Raw genomic sequence first — 24,572 nt, forward strand, 5'->3', positions numbered from 1 at the left:
ATCTCAACCAATCATTGATTTGTTTAAAATGCCATCAGAGAACCAAAATTCGCTTTCAAGATTGACTTTTATAGATGTACAAGCTAGCTATTGAAATACATATGGTATCACCCTATAGGTCAGGCACTCTTTAGCAGACAGGCCTCAATTTTTGATAGCTATGAAGGAAAGTTGTTCATTATTTACACATTTCAAAAGAATATATTGCAGATTTCTTTTTCAGTTATTGCACTAGTAAATATATTAAAGCATTTAAGATAGTATTGGATGTGTTTATTAAAATGTGCTTGGCACTTGAAATGTGTTTTACTTACAGGAATTGTATAATATAATATTATAAATTATAATAATGTTAATGTAGTTTTTGTAATTACCTCCTGTTCAAAGTTACCAAGCCCCCCAATCCAAAGTTTCAGGCTGATGGATACTTTTTGATTTAACAGCTGAGTAAATGAGAAAATATGCCATAAGTTGTGCAGTTCATTAAATGCTTGTCATGGTCTCTTTGTGATAAATGTTATAACAGTTGGTAAGAATTGCCATGAACAACAAGTGGAAACTGTAGGAATTTAAAACAAACTGCCAAGAGAAGAAGAATAACCATTATAAATAAAGTGTCCACAGTGAACAAGAATCACACACGTGACACAAGAGAACACAACAGAAATTAAATGCACAGTAAAGCAGCAGTATCATTATCATTACATTAAGCTGCATTATCATCATCCACCAAGGGTTATTATAGTCAGACAACAAAAAATAAATTGTTGATATCTTAAAGTGAATAAAAGGCCATATTAAGATATATTTGAAATATATTATCTTGAAAAGCAAATACAGTATCTAAAATATCTAGAGATATCCTGAAATTAGATATCTGGAAAAGCATGTGAGATAGCTCAATTCATTGTAAATATATTAAAATGTACAGATAGATAGATAGATACTTTATTAATCCCAATGGGAAATTCACATTCTTCAGCAGCAGCATACTGATACAATAAATAATATTAAATTAAAGAATGATAATAATGCAGGTGAAAAACAGACAATAACTTTGTATAATGTTAAATGTTAACGTTTACCCCCCCCCCCCCCCCCCCCCCGGGTGGAATTAAAGAGTCGCATAGTTTGGGGGAGGAACGATCTCCTCACTCTGTCAGTGGAGCAGGACAGTGACAGCAGTCTGTCGCTGAAGCTGCTCTTCTGTCTGGAGATGATACTATTAAGTGGATGCAGTGGATTCTCCATAATTGATAGGAGCCTGCTGAGCGCCCTTCGCTCTGCCACAGATGTCAAACTGTCCAGCTCCATGCCAACAATAGAGCTTGCCTTCCTCACCAGTTTGTCCAGGCGTGAGGCGTCTTTCCTCTTAATGCTGCCTCCCCAGCACACCACTGCGTAGAAGAGGGCGCTCGCCACAACTGTCTGATAGAACATCTACAGCATCTTATTGCAGATGTTGAAGGACGCCAGCCTTCTAAGGAAGTATAACCGGCTCTGTCCTTTCTTGCACAGCGCATCAGTATTGGCAGTCCAGTCTAATTTATCATCCAGCTGCACTCCCAGATATTTATAGGTCTGCACCATCTGCACACAGTCACCTTTGATGATCACTGGGTCAATGAGGGGTCTGGGCCTCCTAAAATCCACCACCAGCTCCTTGGCTTTGCTGGTGTTCAGGTGTAGGTGGTTTGAGTCGCACCATTTAACAAAGTCCTTGATTAGGTCCCTATACTCCTCCAGCCCATTCCTGAAGCAGCCCACGATAGCAGTGTCATCAGCAAACTTTTGCACGTGGCAGGACTCCGAGTTGTATTGGAAGTCCGATGTATATAGGCTGAACAGGACCGGAGAAAGTACAGTCCCCTGTGGCGCTCCTGTGTTGCTGACCACAATGTCAGACGTGCAGTTCCCAAGACGCACATACTGAGGTCTGTCTTTAAGATAGTCCACGATCCATGCCACTAGGAATGAATCTAATCCCATCTCTGTCAGCTTGTCCCTAAGGAGCAGAGGTTGGATTGTGTTGAAGGAGCTAGAGAAGTCTAGAAACATAATTCTTACAGCACCACTGCCTCTGTCCAAGTGAGAGAGGGATCGGTGTAGCATGTAGATGATGGCATCCTCCGCTCCCACCTTCTCCTGATATGCAAACTGCAGAGGGTCAAGGGTGTGTTGAACCTGTGGCCTAAGGTGGTGAAGCAGCAGCCTCTCCATGGTCTTCATCACATGTGATGTCAGAGCAACAGGCCGAAAGTCATTCAGCTCACTAGGACATGATACCTTTGGGACTGGATGTTTTCCAAAGCCTCGGGACTCTCCCCTGTTCCAGGCTCAGGTTGAAGATGCGCTGTAGAGGACCCCCCAGCTCCGATGCACAGACCTTCAGCAGTCGTGGCGATACTCCATCTGGACCCGCTGCTTTGCTGGCACGAAGTCTCCTCAGCTCTCTGCTCACTTGCGCTGTTGTAATTATGGGTGGGGATGCCTTTCCTATGCTGGTATCAGCAGAAGGATGTGTGGAGGGTGCAATACTCCGAGGTGAGAGTGGGTTAGGGTGGTCAAACCTGTTAAAGAAGTTGTTCATTTGGTTTGCTCTCTTCACGTCTCTCTCGATGGTGGTACCCCGCTTTGAGCTGCAGCCAGTGATGATCTTCATCCCATCCCACACTTCCTTCATGCTGTTATTCTGCAACTTCTGCTCCAGCTTTCTCCTGTACTGCTCCTTCGCCGCCCTGAGCTGGACTCGGAGTTCCTTCTGCACGCGCTTGAGCTCATGCTGATCACCGTCTTTAAAAGCCCTTTTTTTCTGGTTCAAAAGGCCCTTGATGTCACTTGTAATCCATGGCTTGTTGTTAGCATAGCAGCGTACTGTTCTTACTGGAACTACAATGTCCATACAGAAGTTGATGTAGTCAGTAGTGCAGTCAACAACTTCCTCAATGTTCTCACTATGAGAACCCTGCAGGATATCCCAGTCTGTAGTTCCAAAACATTCTCTCAGAGTATTCTCAGCCTCCGGGGTCCACTTCCTGAATGATCGTGTGGTTGTAGGTAGGACTCTCACTTTTGGTTTATAGTGAGGCTGAAGCAGAACCAGGTTATGATCTGCTTTCCCAAGCGCAGGCAGCGGGGTGGCGCTGTATGCGTCTTTAACGTTTGCATACAGTAAATCAATAGTCTTAATTCCCCGGGTGTTACAGTCCACAAACTGGGAGAATGCAGGTAATGTTTTGTCCAGCGTCACATGGTTAAAGTCTCCAGCGATTAGCACAAGCGCCTCAGGGTGCTGCGTTTGTAACTTAGCAACAGCAGAATGGATGATGTCACTCGCTGACTCCACGTCCGCCCGAGGAGGGATGTACACGATGACAACAATGACATGTCCAAACTCTCTGGGCAAGTAGTAGGGACATAAACTTACGGCCAACAGTTCGATATCCCTGCAGCAAGTGGAGATTTTGACGTTAACATGTCCAGAGTTACACCACCGTGTATTAACATAGAGAGCGAGTCCTCCTCCTTTGTGCTTCCCACAGGTACTTGCATCTCTGTCCGCTCTAACTGTGCTAAACCCGGGTAGCTCCACGTTGGCATCTGGGATGGTGTTATTTAGCCAGGTTTCGCAAAAACACAACAAACTGCATTCTCTGTAGGTCCTGACATTTTTCACTAGCGCAGCCAGTTCGTCGATCTTATTTGAGATTGAGTTCACATTCCCCAGAATCACAGAAGGCACCGAAGGCTTGAAACGCCACTTTCTCGCAAGCCGCTTCATTTTTAGCTTAGTGCCAGCTCTGCTGCCACGATACTGCCTTCTTACTTCGTCGGGTAAATATGGAACCACACCAGCACTGGCATTTGTTCTCAGCGCTCGAAGTTGAGTACTTGAATAGGCGAGTCTCGGCGTGTAAAAATCCATGCCCACGTTGTAAAAGTAAGTGTGTCCAGGGAACGAATCCACATAAAATAAAGTAATAGGAGTGATCAATAAATAAAAATAGAAAAATAAAAGTAGAAAAGTTCACATACATATACAGTCATACACGGAGCTGCTGAAAAGGCTGCCACTCACGGCGGCGCCAGATGTATACTGAGATATTTGAGATGTCTTGAATTCAGTTTCACATATATGAAAAGCTCAACTACATTTTAAAAGAACTGAAAATCATTCTGAGATGTCTGTAAAGTTTAATCTGGCCTGCTATAAATGGTGGTTTTTTGTTTTTGTTTTTTTTTTTTGCCTATTTCCTTTTAGTTTATCATGCTGTTTGATATGGCTTTTTGTTCTGATACTTGTTGTTTTCACTTGCAATACTTGGACCATTTTTTTTTTTGGCACCAAAGATTGTATTATGCAGATAAGTATCAAATATCCACATCTAAATATTTGTTTCTGAGACCCTTTTCTGCAGATTGGCCATATACAGAATTAGGTTTTTTTCAGTTTAAATGTTTGCTAATTGATTACCTCCATCATCATTGTCCACTGTACATAGTATGAAAAATTAACTTTTCTTACAGGCTCTACATTTTTTTCTTTCTTTTTTTTTGTTCTTTTTTTTTAACTTGATTGGTGGTTATTTAAAACACAATTTTAGAATGCTGTTTCTGTTGATGAAGTTGTCAGACTAAAGGACTTTTATAATGGTTTCTTTTTTTATACTGTTTGTTTGTTGCATACATTGTCATATTTCCCCTAAAATGTTTACAATATTGTGAAAGAGACATTTTTTATTCTTTCAGATCTCCCCATCTTTTCGGCCAGTGACAGCTCTTCCTCCATTGCCTTTGTATGACCAGCCTCCAGTCAGCCCGTTTACCAGCCCAGATAAGAATGTCAGTCAGTTTTTTCCCAGGTCACCCTCTGTTAACGGTAAGACTGCACAATTATTTTGTAAGCTTATTTTAGAGAAATTGAGTAGATGGGTTTTATACTAATATATAGGTTATACTTAGCTGTTGTAGAAAATGTGTATAACGTAAACAAAAATAGATCATAGATTAGAAAGCTCATTCTTCTGGTATCAACTATTTAAATAAAATATGACTTATTATAGTTGCTAACTGGAACTCTTTTATAATTAAGATGCTCAATAGAGTTTAAAACATTTTAAAGTTGTACATTTTTTTCAACATTTTATTTATGATGTAATGTGAATTACATTTATTTTTGATTTTAACTTTCTTTTTAATGTTAGAATCATTCATAAATAACATTGCATTTGTTTAACACTAAAATCTCTCAAGCTTATAAATATTTTCATTTCCTGTAATCCTACATTTACACAGATCGTTGTAGACACGAAACACACATGAAATGTCATGTACTTCAAAATAGTGATATATTATTTACCCTATACAATTCTAGACACCTAACTCCCAGATACATAGACTTCAGCTGTGAGAATTTTGTGTCTGACTTCAGCTGCCTCAGTGGGGTATAGGGGAGCAGGCCACCTACTGCCAGCGTTGATTGGCACATTTGCAAAATAAATTTGCTGATGAGGAGGTGTGAAGAAATGTAAGGTGGCCCAGCATTACGAATGTTTTCTTATGCTTCAGGGTTTCTAGTGTTAATCAGAGTAACTGTCATTTTGTTTGTAACAGTTGTCACTGTGTTATTCATATATTAAAATATTCAAACTACAAGCATTAACTTGCATTGGCAAAACTAAACTGGTATGTTTTTTTTGTTTGTTTTTTTTTTTTGTTCTTTATTTCACCTTATATGATTTCTCATATTAGGAATTTGTTAGTTTTTGCATACCCCTTGGGGTCAGAGCGCAGGGTCAGCCATTGTACAGCGCCCCTGGAGCAATTACAGGTTAAGGGCCTTGCTCAAAGGCCCAGCAGAGTAGGATCTCTTTTGGCAGTGACGGGGATTCGAACTGGCAACCTTCGGGATACCAGCACAGATCCTTAGCCTCAGAGCCACCACTCCACCCCTATGTTTAGCATTCTCTAATTTAGCTTAAGACTGAAGCTTGAGAGAAGAAAATGTGTGATACTTTGTGTGCGTAGCTTTTGATTCTTTAAGTCTTGCAAGTCTTGACTAGAGATTTTTCCATTAAGTCAGATCCTAGCCAAAAATATTTTACTAAGGGAAGTTTAAACAGTATACTGGGAGCAAAATAGTGCCCCACAAACTATGGTAGTTATACTATAGTGATTTGTTCCTTTTTGACAGGTAGAGTAGCCCCTCCTGGTTTGTCATTCGACCAAGCACACTATCTGCCACCTCTGAAACAAGCTTTTCTCTAGTTTCTAAATTTAATATTTGGAGAAAAAAGTCCCTCCCTTATGTGCTAGCATCTTAAGCTTTGTTTTATTATGTTTTCCTTAGTGGAGTACACCTGTTTGAACTTTGGAAGTAGTTTCTTAAGCTTTTGGCTGTTGCCTTGTGACAGCAACAACATTTAAAAAAGTGACAATAAGACTGCTATTAATATACCAGTGAATATGAACAGGCCTTTTACTTGAGAGCTCCGGTTTCCTTCCACAGTGCAAAGACATGCAGGTTAGGTGCATTGTCGATCCTAAGTTGTCCCTAGTGTGTGCTTGGTATGTGGGTGTGGGTGTGGGTGTGTGTGTGTGTGTTTGTGTGTGTGTGTGTGTGCCCTGCGGTGGGCTGGCGCCCTGCCCGGGGATTTGTTCCTGCCTTGTGCCCTGTGTTGACTGGGATTGGCTCCAGCAGACCCCCGTGACCCTGTAGTTCGGATATAGCGGGTTGGATGATGACTGACTGACTGACTTTTACTTGAGAGGTGGGAACTCCTTTGTCCAGTGTTTGTTAAGCTATTCACACTTTCGTGTAGACTTCACTCCACGTATAATTATGAACTTTACAATACATGTATAATCTCTAGGAACTTCACATGAAAGACATTACTATATGCTATTGACATTTTTTTTCTTTATTATCAAATTGATTGATTCTCTGATTGGCTCTGTTTTATTTATCTTGATTGTAATGTTGTTTGACAGTATTTCCTGTTGTTTATTATTTGCAGATCATAATAGTTACAATTCAGAGTCACCTGGCTTCCCACAGTTACCCAAATTCACACCTGAAAACACACATGGAAAATTGAGACCCGTAAGTACAAACTTGCTGCCTCTCTACACTAAACAAGCAATATATACATGTATATCACTTTGTCTTTGGCTCATACTCGGACAGGGTGTTCTTACTATGTGGAGCCAGCATGTTTTTTTGTGTGTTTGTGTTTGCTCCAGATAACAGAGACATATTTCTTGAAGTAGCTTGCTTAACAACAACACTTGACATTATTTAAATAGGTGACCCAAAACTCCACTTTACAATATCACTTAAGTCAAAGTTATAGGCAAAATAATTACCTTTCACTCATATGCCTGCTGTCTGTTAAATGATAGGATACAAGTTGCTATTGAATAAAAATGCATTAAAACATACCATATAAATTAAAAGCATTAATACTTAAAAGCCAAAGAAAAATTAAACAAAATCAAAACTCAGCTTGGAGTTATTAGAATCATTTAACACCCCTCAAAGAACACAAAATCTAGTTTTTATAAAGTTTAATTTCCCAGTAAGTTTCATATATTAAGTGGCAGCTATGAAATATTTCAAAGCATGCTCCAGTATTTTACTTTGTCTATCTAGTTTTAGAAAATATTCTCTTCTGCTGTGAAGGGCACTGTAATTAGGCACTCTCTGTTTCATGTTCTGCTTGTTAACTACTGGCTGTTAGACGAAAGAGTAATGGTGTTTTCACGCTTTATAGTCTTTTTTTTCTTTGTGCTGAGTCAGTAGATGATTAGTTACTTTGTTTCAGTCTCCATTTACTTCGGTTTCGTTTCACACAGCAAATGTACTTTAGAACCAAGCTTAGTAATAAACACGTCATGGCCGTTGAACTTTTCTCATTTGGTAGGAAAAAATTTTCCTGGAAAAAAAAAATCATCATGGAGGGTTGGCAAGAGTGGTGTTTGTGCATCACCGCATTTACAAAAATTCTGTAGTTTGTTTACCAAACAAGGCAGCGTGACTAGAGTGCCCATTGTCTGATAACTACACGATTGCGTTAAATTCAATTATGTGCTACTTCACATGCCATTGAAATGACACATCTAGATAGATAGATAGATAGATAGATAGATAGATAGATAGATAGATAGATAGATAGATAGATAGATAGATAGATAGATACTTTATTAATCCCAAGGGGAAATTCACCTACTCCAGCAGCAGCATACTGATACAAAAAAACAATATTAAATTAAAGAGTAATAAAAATGTAGGTAAAAACAGACAATAACTTCGAATAATGTTAACGTTTACCCCCCCTGGGTGGAATTGAAGAGTCACATAGTTTGTGGGAGGAACGATCTCCTCAGTCTGTCGCTGAAGCTGCTCTTCTGTCTGGAGATGACACTGTTTAGTGGATGCAGTGGATTCTCCATGATTGATAGGAGCCTGCTCAGCGCCCGTCGCTCGGCCACGGATGTCAAACTGTCCAGCTCCATGCCTACAATAGAGCCTGCCTTCCTCACCAGTTTGTCCAGGTGTGAGGCGTCCTTCTTCTTTATGCTGCCTCCCCAGCACACCACTGCGTAGAAGAGGGCACTCGCCACAACCGTCTGATAGAACATCTGCAGCATCTTATTGCAGATGTTGAAGGACGCCAGTCTTCTAAGGAAGTATAGCCGGCTCTGTCCTCTCTTGCACAGAGAATCAGTATTGGCAGTCCAGTCCAATTTATCATCCAGCTGCACTCCCAGGTATTTATAGATCTGCACCCTCTGCACACAGTCACCTCTGATGATCACGGGGTCCAGGAGGGGCCTGGTCCTCCTAAAATCCACCACCTGCTCCTTGGTTTTGCTGGTGTTCAGGTGTAGGTGGTTTGAGTTGCACCATTTAACAAAGTCCTTGATGAGGTTCCTATACTCCTCCTAGTGCCCACTCCTGATGCAGCCCACGATAGCAGTGTCGTCAACGAACTTTTGCACGTGGCAGGACTCCGAGTTATATTGGAAGTCCGATGTATATATCTAGGCCACTCAGCAGAAGATGGAAAGCTCTGCTGAGGGCATACAGTGAAGTGCCTCAATTTGATTTGAACAGTAGACGTTTCAGATGAGTTTCATTTCACTGTATGATGTTACATATTTATTTCTAGTAGCCTACAATATAAAGGTAGCCTCTTTTGAGTTTGAAATCCATATTTAGCATCTTTAGGCATATAAATATTTGTTAATAATAGCAATTTTAGAATGTTTTATTCACTTTACTACATCGTAGCATAGTTAATGAGCCTCCAGTATCCACATCATGCCTGAAGAACGGTCATATTGAAAAGACACTCCACCTATGTGCATCACTTTTATGGGTTAAGATTTGATTGCTGGTGCCACAGGATGCTGCTGCATATACCTTGCCACCTCTATATGGTTTGGTTGACCTGATCTTTTTTTTTTTTTAAAAGAAATGTGTTCTGATTTTGAGAGAGCTAGAGAGGCTATGCACCTGAATCAAGTGCTAGGTATGCTGGTATGTCATTATACTAAGGTTGAATAATTGCTGTGTTTCCTGTAGTTAGATTAGTCTAATGTTGGATCACAATTGTATCTTGAGTAAACTGCTCAAGGGCTTACTCGAAACCTTGCAGAGAAAATCTCTTCTAAACATTCTCAGTCCGGTTGTTTTGATGTGCGATGGGTGTGCTCAGATTTACCTAAATGAACTGGACGATAGGGCAAATCACTCAAAAGTTTGAAGTAACTGATCCAACAAACAAGCAGTGAAAACATCTTAAATGCGTTCCTTTGTACCTCTTTTTATTTCTGTCTGCCTTTTCAGTTTTAAAAGGGGAGAATACCATACTGTATGCTGCTTTGATATTATACATTTCTCTGCAAGTATATAACTTTCAGTTGTTTAAAATACAGTATATTTAGTTATACTTTAATGATACATTAGCTAGCTTCTTCTACACACTTTCATCAGTCACATGGGATTGGCTCCAGAAGACCCCCGTGACCCTGTGTTCGAATTCAGCGGGTTGGAAAATGGATGGATGGACATGAGCATTTTTATAAAGAATAGCTTACATAATACACATGATTTTTAATAGCCATACTTTTTTTTATCTTTTGTTGTTTCATGGCCAATACTTGTCAACTATTTTTCAGTTTTTGTTGAAAGCTGAATTGAAATGGGCACTAAAAAAATCAACTTGAATCTTTTATTTTTTTTTTTTTAGTTGTCAAGATTTATTTCTGTAGTATAGAAAAAAAGTCTCTTTACTTTGTTCTTTCATTTGATTTTTTGATCAAATACAATACAATATAGTTTATTTTTGTATAGCCCAAAATCACACAGGAAGTGCCGCAATGGGCTTTAACAGGCCCTGCCTCTTGACAGCCCCCAGCCTTGACTCTCTAAGAAGACAAGGAAAAACTCCCAAAAAAACCTTGTAGGGAAAAAATGGAAGAAACCTTGGGAAAGGTAGTTCAAAGAGAGACCCCTTTCCAGGTAGGTTGGGTGTGCAGTGGGTGTCAAAAGAAGGGGGTCAATACAATACAATGCAGTTCACAGAACAGAGCAATTCCTCAATATAGTAAGAAATAAAAAATATAAATTTTAGAAGTACAGAGCAGAATTTAACAGTAGATGATATATCCCATAATAAGATTTGGATTTGTGTAGAGTCCTGGAGACCTCATCCTTCAAGCTGCCTCCCCCATTTGGCCATTCCACGGCTGAAACAGTGCTGGACCAGCCAATCCGATGAAAGGACCCCTCTTTCCCACGATTCCTGCGATCCTCCATCTGGGATGACTTTTCCTTAGGCAGGCAAAACAACTTGGCAGGTGGGCCGTGGCACCAAGTGCCACATTTGAGTACCGAAAAGAAAAACAGAATAAGTGAGGGTTATTATACAATTATAACTGTCATGTTACTTATGTTTAAGTGCTAATGACTAACAACAGAGATGCAGTCTGTACAGTTAATCAGCAGCTCTAGTCAGGATATGCTAAACTGAAGTAGTGAGTCTTCAGCCGGGATTTAAAAGCTGAGACCGAAGGGGCATCTCTTATAGTAGCAGGCAGACCATTCCACAGTTTAGGGGCCCTGTAACTAAATGCTCGACCTCCCACTGTTGTTTTATTAATCCTTGGAATCATAAGCAGACCGGCATCTTGAGATCTTAATGTGCGCTCAGGTTTGTATGTCATGATAAGTTCAGACAAGTAAGCCGGACCTCGACCATTTAATGCTTTATATTTTAATAGAAGGTTTTTGAAATCTGCCCTAAACTTAACCGGGAGCCAGTGTAAGGATTTAAGAACTGGAGTTATGTGTTCGTATTTTCTTGTTCTTGTAATAATTCTTGCAGCCGCAACCCTCCCTATGTGGTTAAAGCAAATTAACATGTTACTTACAAGACCTGTCTTATGCAACCCCAATAGACAAGAGTGGTACCTAACCCAAGCCTTAATACTTAACAATAAAATGTGCATCAATACATTTGCCCAATTTACAACACATTTTTCGTTTACTGCAAAAGGAAAGAAAATAGAACAAAACAAGTTCATATTGTTGTCTATTTAATGCTGTCATCTTGTTGGTTTTTACAGGTTCGAGCTGCACCTCCTCCTCCTGCTCAGCACCCACGACGACAAGCAGAGAAAACAGAGGAAGTGGAGATCACACTGGTGTAAAGAAAGACTTGTCCGTGTGTCTTGTCATTAATAAGAAATGGTGCAACTGTAAATCTTGCATTTATTTCCCCTTCTGACATCCCTTTCCTTTAATAAGAACTTTAATGTATTGACTGAAGACAAGGAGAATGCCAGTGACTTACCAAAAGTCACAAAAATAAAACTTTTTGTGCCTTTCTTTTGCACATTTGTTCACTATGGGCATTGGACTCGGACTTGACTCGATTTTAAGAAAGGCAGAAAGGAAGACATTCTGGAACTTTTGAACAGATGGTCAGGTGGACACTTGGACTTCATTCAGAAGTCCTTATACCTGTGCTACATGTAGTCATATCATACGTATATAATGTGCATTAGTACAGTACATTACTGTTGCCATAGGAATGTTCAAAATGTGCAAAAACGTTTCTTTTCATATTGCATTACCACATCTATACACATTTGATACGAGAGAGGCTACTGACATCCAGTTGAAAGGGAATTTAAAAAAAAAAAAGAGAGAGAAAGTGTAAAGAGAGGCTGGTTCCTCACATTTAATTTTCCCTTCTTTAAATAAAGGAAATTAAATGAAGCAAAGCTCTTTTATCTCATAGATAAGGGAAATGTGGCAATTGAATTAAGTACTAGTTAACTGAACTATAATTTTTTTTCAGCTATTACAATAAAGAGAAATCTGTATTACTAATATTTAGTCCAGTAAAAGGCAGTTAATCAACTTAATAACCCAGTAAAGACTGATCTAACAAGTGGTGTGGTTATCCTGAAACCTGCTCACATTACCTGTAGTATATAGACTGTGTTTAGCCTTGGGCAAAAATTTATTTTTCTTTACATTTTATCATCATCTGCTAACTTAATCATGCATTTTGTGTATGTGAATAAGTATTTGAACATTAGTTGCAGTGCATTATCATACATGTCTTTTTGTCCTGTAACCGTGCCATTATCATACAATATAGAGACTGAATAGCATTTGACTGGGTTATATCCAGCTATAAATCAGTATTTAATATACCAGAGAATACTTGCAATGTCATAAAAGGTAACTTTTCTAATAGATCTTTTTGTATAAACAGAAAAACAACTTTTTGCAGTTTAGACTGTTCATCAATTTTCTGATGTGGGAACTGCAGGCTTTCATTTCTTTCAACCTCTGAGGGGTCATTCTTATTACAGTCTCAACAGCTTTGTGCTTCTCTGAAAATGTGCTAAAACAGACTATTCGGTCACTGGATAAAGAAACCAGGAGGCTTACAGATATGTGAGCTCAGCTCAAGCTCATCACTCTGTGCTTTACTTTAAATAAATTACTTGTGTCCAGTATTTTTGATGAGCTATGAACAGTAAGGTTAATATAGGCACATATTCTATCACCTCTATAGATCTTTTGAATATTTTTGGGGGAGACAGTTTAGGCCACATTGCAAAATAATAATAATAATAATGATAATAATTTGGGAAGGCATATTCTCCTTTACTTGATGTATATTTTGGCGAAGACAATTAACACATGATGCAACATATCCAGACATACATCAGTTATTAGCATCCATTCTCATATTTTCTTCTTTTTAAGTCTATCTTTTGTAAACATGTCCTTAACTGACATTACAACTGTTTGGTCTTTTTTGTTAGACCCTCCGCTAGATGAACAAGGACAGGTATGGCAAAGTAAAAGGTACCTGATGGAGTATTTGGAGACTTCAGTGTAGTTAAAATACATATTTTGCCCAGGCTGACTTAAAATAATCCATTGGCAGCGTATTTAGTTTTGCTCATTTTAAACTGGAAGACTGAAGCTGCACAGATAATAAAAATAAGAAATCTTCTCATGTAAAAACGAAAGTCTTACCAGCTATAGGAAAAAAGATAATATGTGAATTCCAGCACTGTTCTAGTTAAGACAAAAAAAATTTTGATTACACGTGCTAATTGCCAGTCCTCATTTGGATATTCTTGATGCGATGCTTCATTTTAAATGTTATTCCAATCTATTCAAGGATTTCTAGTTCTCTTTATAAGGGAGTCCATCAGAAGAATAATATAAAGCTCTTTAGATTGGATTCTACAAAATATGTGATGTTTTATAATTTTAAAGTAGTAAGTTCTTTAGCTGTTTTTCTTCAAAAAGTAAATACATCTTGAAGGGTATCCTAAAATTATCAGTCACCTTATTGGCTGCTAAAGTATAAAAATGATAATTATTCTGGCACCTCAGCTTTACCTATATAAATATATATTTATCATTTCTCATCACTTGTACTGTCTATTTTAATTTTCTGATTGATCTCTTGGAGGTCTTTTTTTAATGTTATCAAACTTGTTTTGAAGTTTACAGTTTACAGCATTCATGTCTCAAAATGCTTTTTTGTGAGCAGAGTCTATTTCAGTTTTAGTTTATTCTAAGCTTTGTTTTCTCAGAAAATAGGCAAATATATTATTTGAAAAAGTATAACTTTTTTTTTTCTTTGAGAGCTGCTAAAATATATATTAAACAACTTCCCTAAGAAATAAAGCAAAGCTAACGTACACAGGACTTAATCTGCAAGCTGCTGCGTCATTGTGAAAAGCAGTGATGCAATTTAGTATGCATTGCATTGGCTGTAAAAAGTTTGTATTTATTGTGTACAAATGTCAAATAAAAAAAACAAGCTTTGCTGTGTCTGTCTTTATTAGATTGTTTTAATTTTAACTACAAACTAAGCAAAGGATTAAAACCTAGTTCTATCACAGCAAGTAACATTAAATACTCAAATCGCAGGCCATTCACAGATTTTATGAGATAAATAAATGCTACTGGCTACTTAGATTTCTGTACTAAACCCTGATTTGATACACGTCAATAAAGTGTTTAACCAGAATTTGTTTACATATGGTTTTTATCATTTTAGTTTGCATTTGTAATGCTATGGCAACTTGAAAATAAAGGACCATTTATTAATTTTTGCAGTAGCTTATTCATAATAGTTTAGTCATCAATGTACAAGATATGACTGTCCAGATGACAGCAAGACACTTTTTAAATTGAGCCTAGTTAGTACATACTAGTTAGTACATACATGGTGGTGCAGTGATTTGGTTTCTGTCTGAATATCACCAGGATCCTGGGTTTGAATCCCAGCCCATGCTCTGTACGTGTGGAGTGTGCATGCTTACCATGGAGGAAGGTAGGTATGAATGGTCACTTCAGATTGTTAAGGCTTTCTGCTCTGAAGTTCCTCTACCAGCCACATGTAAGTACTCTACCAGCTCTTTTGTTTTAATGTTTTAATTTCTGGGTTATTTAGGGTTACAATATTTCATCAGGTTGGTTAACTTGTACACAGACACAACTTAATTTGCTATGGAATCTACACCAGTATCATAATGAATTTGATTGTTGTAACAGAATCCACATATGAAATGCAGTCATTCATCTATAAAGATTAAAAGACTTGTGATGACAAAAACATCCATACCAAGTAATGGTGTCCTTTATTTTCACCACTTTCTTGCTGTAACAGAATAGAAAATCTACAGCTAATATCAACTTTAGAGATTGATACCCATGTCTATCAGTTTATTAGAACAAATTGAAGTTTGTTTGTTTGTTTTTATTCCTGTTTGTTGGAATTAATCAAATTCCACATCTTAACCCAACAAAAATACCTGAAGTGGCCTGTTCATGTAAAGCCAACAAATCTTGAAAAGGTCAATCAATTTTATCAAAAGGGAAAAGGCTTCCTTAGGATGTGATAGACCGACTAGTACAAAAAGGAAATGTTGCCACATTATGTCCCCCAGCTGACATAATTGAGAATTCTTTATTTTGCACATCTGAATAAATGTATTCTGATAAATACTTCATACAATAAATATATAAGTTTATATAAAATATATTAAAAAAATGTCAATACATTAAAATGATAGGTTTGTATATAGCAGCATTATATATAAGCTGGCATTTTAAATTTTTTCTAGTGTTAAATAAGGTCTGATGCTGTGTCTGTAACTGGTGACACCAATATCTTCTATTCACTCTGATGTTCTGTTCAGGCCACAACAATTGCTAGCTATTATAAAGCAATGTGAACATTGTGACCTAAGGAGTATGTTGTACTAAATAAAGTGACTTAAACATTGATTTAAATTGGGAAAAGGATGGGGCCTCCCTTTATGTGCACTCTAAAGTCGCATAACACCTTCTCAATATAAGATCAAATTAACAGGCTTTGTGCTGCTCTCCAGTTAAAGAGCCATGACATGTAACTGAAGCAGGGTTAATTCAAGCTTTAAGAAGTTTCATCAGTATTGAGCATATGAGATTTTTCCTTTAAATCAATTTTAGTGAAATTACCATATATGCTATATATAGTATTTATAATCACAGTTTTTCTCCACTTAACTGCATTAGAGCAATTTGCTGAGTCTTGAAAAATTAACATTTTTATCAAATTCAATGTACACAAAAGGGATCTGAGAGATCTGAATTGCAAATAAAGTCACTGCATTTAACTAGTTTGTTGCAGTAACCAGTTTTCATGTCCATAGATTTGTATGTAACCTGTTTGTTTTTCCTATTTATAATGCTCCATTCCATTTATTTATCACTCAGTCCACAACTGATCCGCTAGGCACTCAGGAAATTCTGCCCAGTTCTGAAGCCAAGTCAACAGTTTCAGATTACTTGCGTGCACATTCTTCTATTAATTAATTCAATTTCCAAACACACTTACAGTACTACAATAGAGTGCCGTCATTAACTTAATTCTATTCAAACAGCGTCAAACCTTAGGCAGGTGTCGGCCTTAGGCAGAGTGCCATTCCACCGTGTGATACATTCATTTTTAGCACCCTAATTTTGAGTAGCCAATTGATCTAAGCTAGACATCTCTAGAACAGACGTAAAGGTAAAATGAGAGTACCCAAAGAAAACCACTCGGAAACAAGACTATGTCCAATTTTAAAGGAAGGACTGTGAGACAGCAACTGCACTAACCACACCATTACTTTGCAGCCAAGTATTTTTTAATTACCCAAATTAAATACCTTAACTATCTTCATAAAGGTCCTCTGGAAATAAGTTTAGAAGGCAAATAGACGGTCATGCAAACCAAGTTTTGAAACAATTTTAAAGAAATGTTATGTCAATGGCTGTACTTAGTTACATTGGGAGTAGGAATACCGGTTCCCAAGAGCTTAACATAGCCACATATTTTTCTGTCTAAGCTTTGATAATTTTACATCAGCCCCGACTGTTGACTGAATTTTGTGTCTGCAATGTCATATATAATAATGAGGATTTTACATGTCTATCAGGAAATTTAATAGTGTCACTTTTATCTTTCCATCCACCTGACCCCACCTTATGATTTTCACACTTGCTGCTATCAGAGTGTGGTGCCTTGCTGGATGTTGATTGCACACACAAGTACGAATGTCATTATATTCTGTACATGTGAAAATACTAAGAATTACTACTACCAAAATTAAATGACCATTCTTACTGTTACTGAAAAAAAACTAATTTATTTAGATGGCTTATTCCCCACCCTCATCAATAATCTCAGAATATACCAATAATAAAGGTTTTAGTTTTCAATGAACTCCTCAGTGATTTTTAAATGTGATAGATTTAAGTGGACAAGAGTTTTTTCACATTATTTTTCTCATTAAAGTTCAGTTTCTTATGTTGTTTTTTTTCTTAACCAGCAGCAAATAAATGATGAGTCACAAATAAAAAGCTATTTGTTTTTAATAAAAAACAGCTAAGGACTGACAGGTGCATTTCCACAAAATGTAACTTTTCTCAGATGTTAAAATATGAAAACATGCAGCAAGAGGAATTTTTGAAATGGCAGGATGTGTTCTGGAAAAAGCCACCTAATGAAACTGCAAGTTCTGTTAACAGCAAGAGTTTACATCAAAATAACATTCTCATAGCCGCTTAAATCAGTTCAGGGTTTAAGGCTATATCAGCTGCATGAGGTGCAAGGTAGGAAGCAGCCATCCATTGTGAGAGTGTGTGCATGAGTGGTGTCTGCGAAGTCCAGTTTAGACTGAACAAGTCTGTAATCTCCCATATCCCTCTCTCAAAGACCACTGTTGCATAAATAATATGAACAATTTTACTTTGTTACAATGCCAATTCAAAATCGATGCTCTAAGCCAGGGTGTCCAGCTCCAAGTTCAAGTTCAAATAGGCTTTATTGTCACTTCAACCATATACAGTTAGTACACAGTGAAACGAAACAACGTTCCTCCAGGACCAAGGTGCTACATACAACATAAATTTACAACATAAATTAACAGAAAAACTAAACTAGCTAACTAAGAGGCCTAGTCATGAAGGGTGCAGGTTTTCCTTCCTGCCACTTTCTTCATCAGTGACCAGTTTCTGTTGTTCTTATTTTCCCTTCATTTTAATTGCCTTCTTTTTAAGACTCAGTCCTCTGAAATGCCTCATTTTTCCTTAAAACCACCCAATCAAAAATGAGAATTGAAGTGATAGTGCTAGCTAAGCTGGGGCCTCAAGCTCTAACCAGTTTAACTCATAACCAGTTTCTTAATTAGAAGCAGATTATTTTTTTTAAATTCAACCCATAATTTAATTCCATGGCTTGTTGGTGCTCTCATTCTGCCACAGTAGACATTTCCAAAATGGCTGACCTTCCCTTTTTTTAAGAGCACCATCAAAATGTTTTGTGGACCTGAGCAGATCAACATTACTGAGACCTTCACCATGCTTTATTCACAGGGCAGTCTTACCAGCATCATAGGCCCCCAAGCAAAGTAGTGCACTGGTGCCCGGGTTTTGATCGCAATACAGAAACAAACATAGGCATCAGAAACATTGTGGGCCTGTATGCTCTTGGGGCCCTGGCCAGTGCCCATATCTTAAGATGGCCTTTCTTATTCTGAGGTATTGTAGGATGGACACGTGTCGAATCATTTTGTTTCTCATTATTGTGTGGCTGCTGATCAAGGAAAAAGAAACAAGGGATTTGAGCATTAAAGAGCAAGTCAATTAAAATGACAGTAAAAGAAATTAATTAGCCGCAAAACTGGGCACGAATTAAGAAAACCTGCAGCCCTCTGGATCAGAGTTGGCCACCTCTTTTCTCACCAACTGTAATGGATAATATCCCCTGAAGGATGCTACTTTAAGTGAATATAGTAAGTATACCATAAAGGGATACAAAACTCAAATCGTGTGTACTTTAATATGCCAGTCTAAGATCTAATAGAACCCATTTAGTTAGCCACGCAGCGCATAGACACTGGAGACAGAATATGAGGGACTTTCCGTATTAAAATGAAAACGTGCAGCTTTAGTAGGCGATGTTCCACAGCTGGGCAACCCTCGAAGTAATTACACCAGTTATGCTCTTTTTGCAAATAGAAGAATAATTTTGTTTCCACTAAGATTTAGGATATTATTTACGATATTTGCTTTCTTCATCGCACTGTTGTTATCGTTCAGTGTCTTTTATTACTTGCGTGCCCCGGGCAGTCAGTTCAATAACTTGCCGTCTCTTTTCGATTCGCAGCTGTCTACATTTTCTTTTAAAATATGCCTTCCCACGTGAATGTTTAATTATTCACGAATTAACAATATTTATGGCAATGCAGAAAGAAAAAAAGGATTCTGCCCAGGGCACTGGGGCTGCCGGTTTCCTCTTCCATCTTTAGCCGTCCTGGGCGTCGTGCGCGCTTTTCCGGCTCCTCTTTTCCTGTTACTTTTCTAAAGTCGCGTTCCCCATTTCATCCAGTGCAAGCTGACGCATGCTGGCGAATATGGAAGGCGCTGCCAGGGAGAGGCTCATGAGAGGCGACCTGTCCGCACTGCCCGCCAAGCCCCCACTGTCGTGCGTCAAGGTGTTTCTGTGCGTCAACCCCGAAGGTGAGTGAGTGAGCGAGGGCTGGCGGGAACGGGAAGGCGTGCACGCGCGCCAAGGTGGGGGGCAGGCTTGGCGTCGTTTTAGCTGCAGGAACCCAAGCGCTGAAAAATAAAACAAGAAGAAATTGACTTTCGAAAAAAAGACGCACGATGGGTTTGTTGAGATTTTATTTAGTAGTGATTAAGGTTTTGTAAATGTGCTCACCATCATATTACTTAATACAAGTGGTGTTATAGTTGTTCTACTGAATGTAACTGCAGGTGATTTAGTCAAGATGCATACAAAGTGATCGCTGGAAAGTTTAACGATGTAAACAGAAACACTGGATTTGTTATTAGCTATCTCTAGTCAAGTCACCAGTGAAGAAAAAAGACGTGGTCTTCGGAAGCATTTACAAAATGGATCAATTTAGTGTGACTTGGGGGGGGGGTTCTACTTTTCTTAAACGTAAAGTTGGATTAACGGTAGTGAGCGTAACCTAGTCAAAATCAGGGAGCGTTGTCGGTGATTAATGATGATAACAGAGTACTACCTTAGCGATGGACAGTCCCATTCACTTAGGTAATTGTATACTCCTGGTAAGAGAAAAGACTTTAAAATGTGTGAGATTGCCGTAACATACATGGAAACACTGAAAAAATAATAATTTTGTAATTCCGATAGTGAACTAAAATTACTAGAAACTAACCTTGACAATGAAATTACTTTAATTTCTGTATATTCATACATTCGTCTTTTTTCATAAAGCTTTTAACCCTGGAAGATACTGGGCAGTCATCACTTCATTAAAGCGTATGCAACTGTAGCTGTTTATGTTCTTAATCACAGCTGGAGAAGCCTGTCCTCAAGCAAAATGTACTCGCGCAACACCACCCTCTGCTCTAATTTGCATACAATGGCCAACCCCTAGCAGGACACGCCCCAATCATGCTTCCGCCCGCTCACAATCTCTTTAAATCTATCTTTTCTGTTTTTGATTTGTCTTCCGAAATCAGTTAACTAATGTTAAACAATTGGCAACATATACGTCCAAAAAATCTCGTGTACGCTGGGAAGGAAAGTTACGTCCGTGGATTTTCTTCAGAGCGATGCTGCAAGACAAGTTACACATCGAGCAAGTTCAGAATCGTATCTTTAACCGTGGCCACGCATGCGTTTATCTGATTGTTACTTTGTTAATGTAACAACGTGCTGATAAACGACGAACTAAAATAACAGTGAACACGTTTTTGGAAGCGAGTCTTGCTTGCTTTTATGGTAAAGCTGCTCACACGGAGTCGGATATTTAAAGGATGGGGCACTGCAAGCGTTTAGAGAACAGTAGCGGCTGAGTGTTTTAAGAAAAAACGTTTGGCCATCTTCCACTTTGATTGTGCAACAAACATCACACAAGCAGATACGGTCATCTACACAAAGAGAAAGTGGGGGCGGGGTCGCGTTTTATGTGAAGAAAACTTGATAAATGCGCAATGGGCACTGAAAGATGAGGTACATAGAAATACTAATTTTAGAAAAAAAAAACATTGTTATAGTCGTTCAAATTTTCTTCTCAAGAACAAATCTCCGAAAGTAACGTGTTTAATAGCTGCGTTTAGTAGCTTCACGAAATAAGAAAAGTAACGCGCAAAAATGAGTGCACCGTCTGTAATGACACTGGCAGTTTTGTGGCCCGTTTTCCGTACTGCTAACGTACCTGATGTAGGCTCGGAGAGTCTTAGGCGAAGATCGCTAAACACCGTTGGTATTGATTTGTTTCTCGTTGAGGTTCTGGAATGGTCGCGTTCGTCTGTATGTCTGTTTTTCAGTTCTGTTTATTCATTTGCCATTTTCCGCCCCTCACTATTTAAAACTGGCTGTATGCTGGTGTTAGTGCCTCATACATCCAGCGTCCTGGTTTTTAAATTCTGCGCCTAGTCGTGTTTTGTTTTTTGGGTCTTCAAGTTTATTACACATCCTCAAAGATGCGAAGGTTAGGTTAACTTGTCAATGAAAACTGGCAGCTGCGTGGCCGTGTGATAGTAAGTCCAGTAATCAAACAGGTATAGTATACAGCCTGCCTGAAGAAGGGGCCTTAGCCACCTTGAAAGCTTGCATATTGTGATCTGTTCAGTTAGACAATAAATGGTGCCATTTTGCTTCACTTCTCATTGCAACCAGAGCCTTTTGTCATTTTTTCCACATTGTTTTTGACTGCTATTTCTTATTCTTAGACTTTGATTCCTAGTTATCTTTTTGATACTTTTGAAAGATAGGGCAGGCTTTGTGTGTCTCCTAGCATTTCTTTTCTGATCATTATTTTTCATAGTTTATCCCTCTGATAAACTATAACATTCATAATTAATTGTGCACACAGTGTCCCTCTTAACTATTACACTTCTATTTAACTTATCCTACTCAAATGGATTTGATAACATGTGTCCCCTCTCTTAAAACAATAAAAGTCCAGCCACTCACTCATCCATGCCACCTCTGCTACCAGGGAAACACCGCGCAGATACGACTGTTTTCTTGATGCCCTTCTTGTTTGCATTGAATCACCAATCAGGTTCAGCAACACATCACTCTGGCTAATAACTTTGAAGGGGTAGGTTCATTTATTACGCACAGTTTACGTACAAATCCATACATGAAATCATTAGCATTAAGACAGTAATACACCAACGTACAATTACATTTCTGTAATTTTGCAGTCATAGATTTGCACATTTTGTGGTAAAGAATATTTTATGTTTAAATTAATTTGCAAATTTTCAACTAATTTTTAGCATAACCATAAAACATTTGTTTTACATACATAATGTAAAAAGTATTTTATCCAATGTAAACGGATGAACATGTTTACCACTCCTAGTACTTCTTTTATGGTCACCTTGTCCACACGGCTCCACTCCTTCTCACTGCCTTGAACTTATGATGCCCCCCTTTTTTCTCTCAGGCACTGTCCAAGAACATCTTAATACTAACAATCTCGAGCCTCGAGTTCCATGGCCTTCGGTATGCAGTGGCCCAAACTCTCCGTGCCTCCGATTCAAGAACAGTTCAGATGATGAATGAAAGCAAAAATGTTCAAGTGGATAGCATGAAAGCATCTGAAGGCTGAGCCCACTTCATGGCACTGAGGGTTCTGGTTTTCAATCTTTTAAGCACAGTCCTGCTTCTGTGTTCAACCTACTCCTGTATTTCTTTTTTTAAGGAAACATGAAGGTTGCTGTCTAATCTCGTCTGTCAACCTGTCCATCACCATTGCAAATAAGAAAGGGCTCAGAACCGATCCCTGATGTAACCCCACCTTCACATTGAATGCATCCGTCACTCATCACTATCACACTTCCCTTGTACATATCCTGTACATCTCTTATATACTTCTCTGCCACTCCTGACATCCTCATACAATACCACAGCTCCTCTTGAGGCACCCTGTCATATGCTTTCTCCAGGTCCACAAAGACGCATTGCAACTCCTTCTGGCCTTCTCTAAACTTCTCCATCAACATCCTCAGAGTAAACATCGCATCTGTGGTGCTCTTTCCTGGTATGAAACCATACTGCTGCTCACTAATCATCACCTCACTTCTTAACCTAGCTTCAAGTACTCTTTCCCATAACTTCATGCTGTGGCTTATCAATTTTATCCCCCTGTAGTTACTGCAGTCCTGAACATCCCCCTTATTCTTAAATATCGGCACCAGTACACTTTGCTGATGACATTGTGATCTGTAGTGATAGTAGGGAGCAGGTTGAGGAGACCCTGGAGAGGTGGAGATATTCTCTAGAGAGGAGAGGAATGAGGGTCAGTAGGAACAAGAAGGAATACATTTGTGTAAATGAGAGGGAGGTCAGTGGAATGGTGAGGATGCAAAGAGTAGAGTTCAGTTGGCGAAGGTGGATGAGTTTAAATACTTGGGCTCAACAGTACAGAGTAATGGGGATTGTGGAAAAGAGGTGATAAAGAGAGTGCAGGCAGGGTGGAATGGGTAGAGAAGAGTGTCAGGAGTGATTTGTGACAGACGGATATCAGCAAGAGTGAAAGGGAAGGTCTACAGGATGGTAGTGAGACCAGCTGTGTTATATGGGCTGGAGATGGTGGCACTGACCAGAAAGCAGGAGACAGAGCTGGAGGTGGCAGAGTTAAAGATGCTAAGATTTGCACTGGGTGTGACGAGGATGGACAGGATTGGAAATGAGTATATTAGAGGGTCAGCTCAAGTTGGACGGTTGGGAGACAAAGTCAGAGAGGCGAGATTGCGTTGGTTTGGACATGTGCAGAGGAGAGATGCTGAGTATATTGGGAGAAGGATGCTAAGGATAGAGAGCTGCCAGGGAAGATGCAAAGAGGAAGGCCTAAGAGAAGATTTATGGATGTGGTGAGAGAGGACATGCAGGTGATGGGTGTGACAGAGCAAGATGACAGAAAAATATGGAAGAAGATGATCCGCTGTGGCAACACCTAACGGGAGCAGCCAAAAGAAGAAGAAGAAGGTTGCCAAATATTAGCAACTCTGTCAAAAACAATAGCTTTTCACTCTTGAATAATATTAATAAACGCTAACATGAAATGTTAGGCTTGGAGGAGACTGTCTTAGAACCAGCCCAGTAGTAAAGGACAGTGGTGTCTCTGCATTATGGGGACAAAAAGCAGATGAAGCTGTTCTGCAAAAATTAAACAAGCAATAAATCACCTTTAATTGTTAAATTATCATAGCTGCTGGTAAAAAAAAAAAATATGTAAAATGGTGGTTCCCATGATAAACAAAATGGAAGCATGACAGCATTATACAAATAACAATAATAAAATAGTACAGTAATTATACCAAAATCTATCTATAATAATAAAAGGCAAAGCCCTCACTGACTGACTCACTCACTGACTGACTCACTCATCACTAATTCTCCAACTTCCCGTGTAGGTGGAAGGCTGAAATTTGGCAGGCTCATTCCTTACAGCTTACTTACAAAAGTTAGGCAGGTTTCATTTCG

General features: G+C 38.7%; 2 protein-coding genes across 3 annotated transcripts in view; both read left to right on the plus strand.

The window, feature by feature from the left end:
• Window positions 1-14,241, plus strand: part of LOC114650607 (F-BAR and double SH3 domains protein 2-like) — a 280,162-nt gene extending 265,921 nt beyond the window's left edge. For both annotated transcript variants that reach the window (XM_028800358.2, XM_028800359.2), the window contains 3 exons: window positions 4,750-4,879; window positions 7,017-7,102; window positions 11,632-14,241. In XM_028800358.2, coding sequence (XP_028656191.1) covers window positions 4,750-4,879; window positions 7,017-7,102; window positions 11,632-11,715 — 300 coding nt within the window. In that variant the 3' untranslated portion in view covers window positions 11,716-14,241. The remainder of the gene's footprint in view (window positions 1-4,749; window positions 4,880-7,016; window positions 7,103-11,631) is intronic.
• Window positions 14,242-19,379: 5,138 nt separating this feature from the next.
• Window positions 19,380-24,572, plus strand: part of LOC114650608 (NACHT and WD repeat domain-containing protein 2-like) — a 37,893-nt gene continuing 32,700 nt past the window's right edge. Inside the window, exon 1 of the mRNA XM_028800360.2 lies at window positions 19,380-19,597. Coding sequence (XP_028656193.2) covers window positions 19,480-19,597 — 118 coding nt within the window. The 5' untranslated portion in view covers window positions 19,380-19,479. The remainder of the gene's footprint in view (window positions 19,598-24,572) is intronic.

The sequence above is a fragment of the Erpetoichthys calabaricus genome, chromosome 4 (genome assembly GCF_900747795.2).
Source record: "Erpetoichthys calabaricus chromosome 4, fErpCal1.3, whole genome shotgun sequence".
In the NCBI taxonomy this organism is placed as follows: domain Eukaryota; kingdom Metazoa; phylum Chordata; class Cladistia; order Polypteriformes; family Polypteridae; genus Erpetoichthys; species Erpetoichthys calabaricus.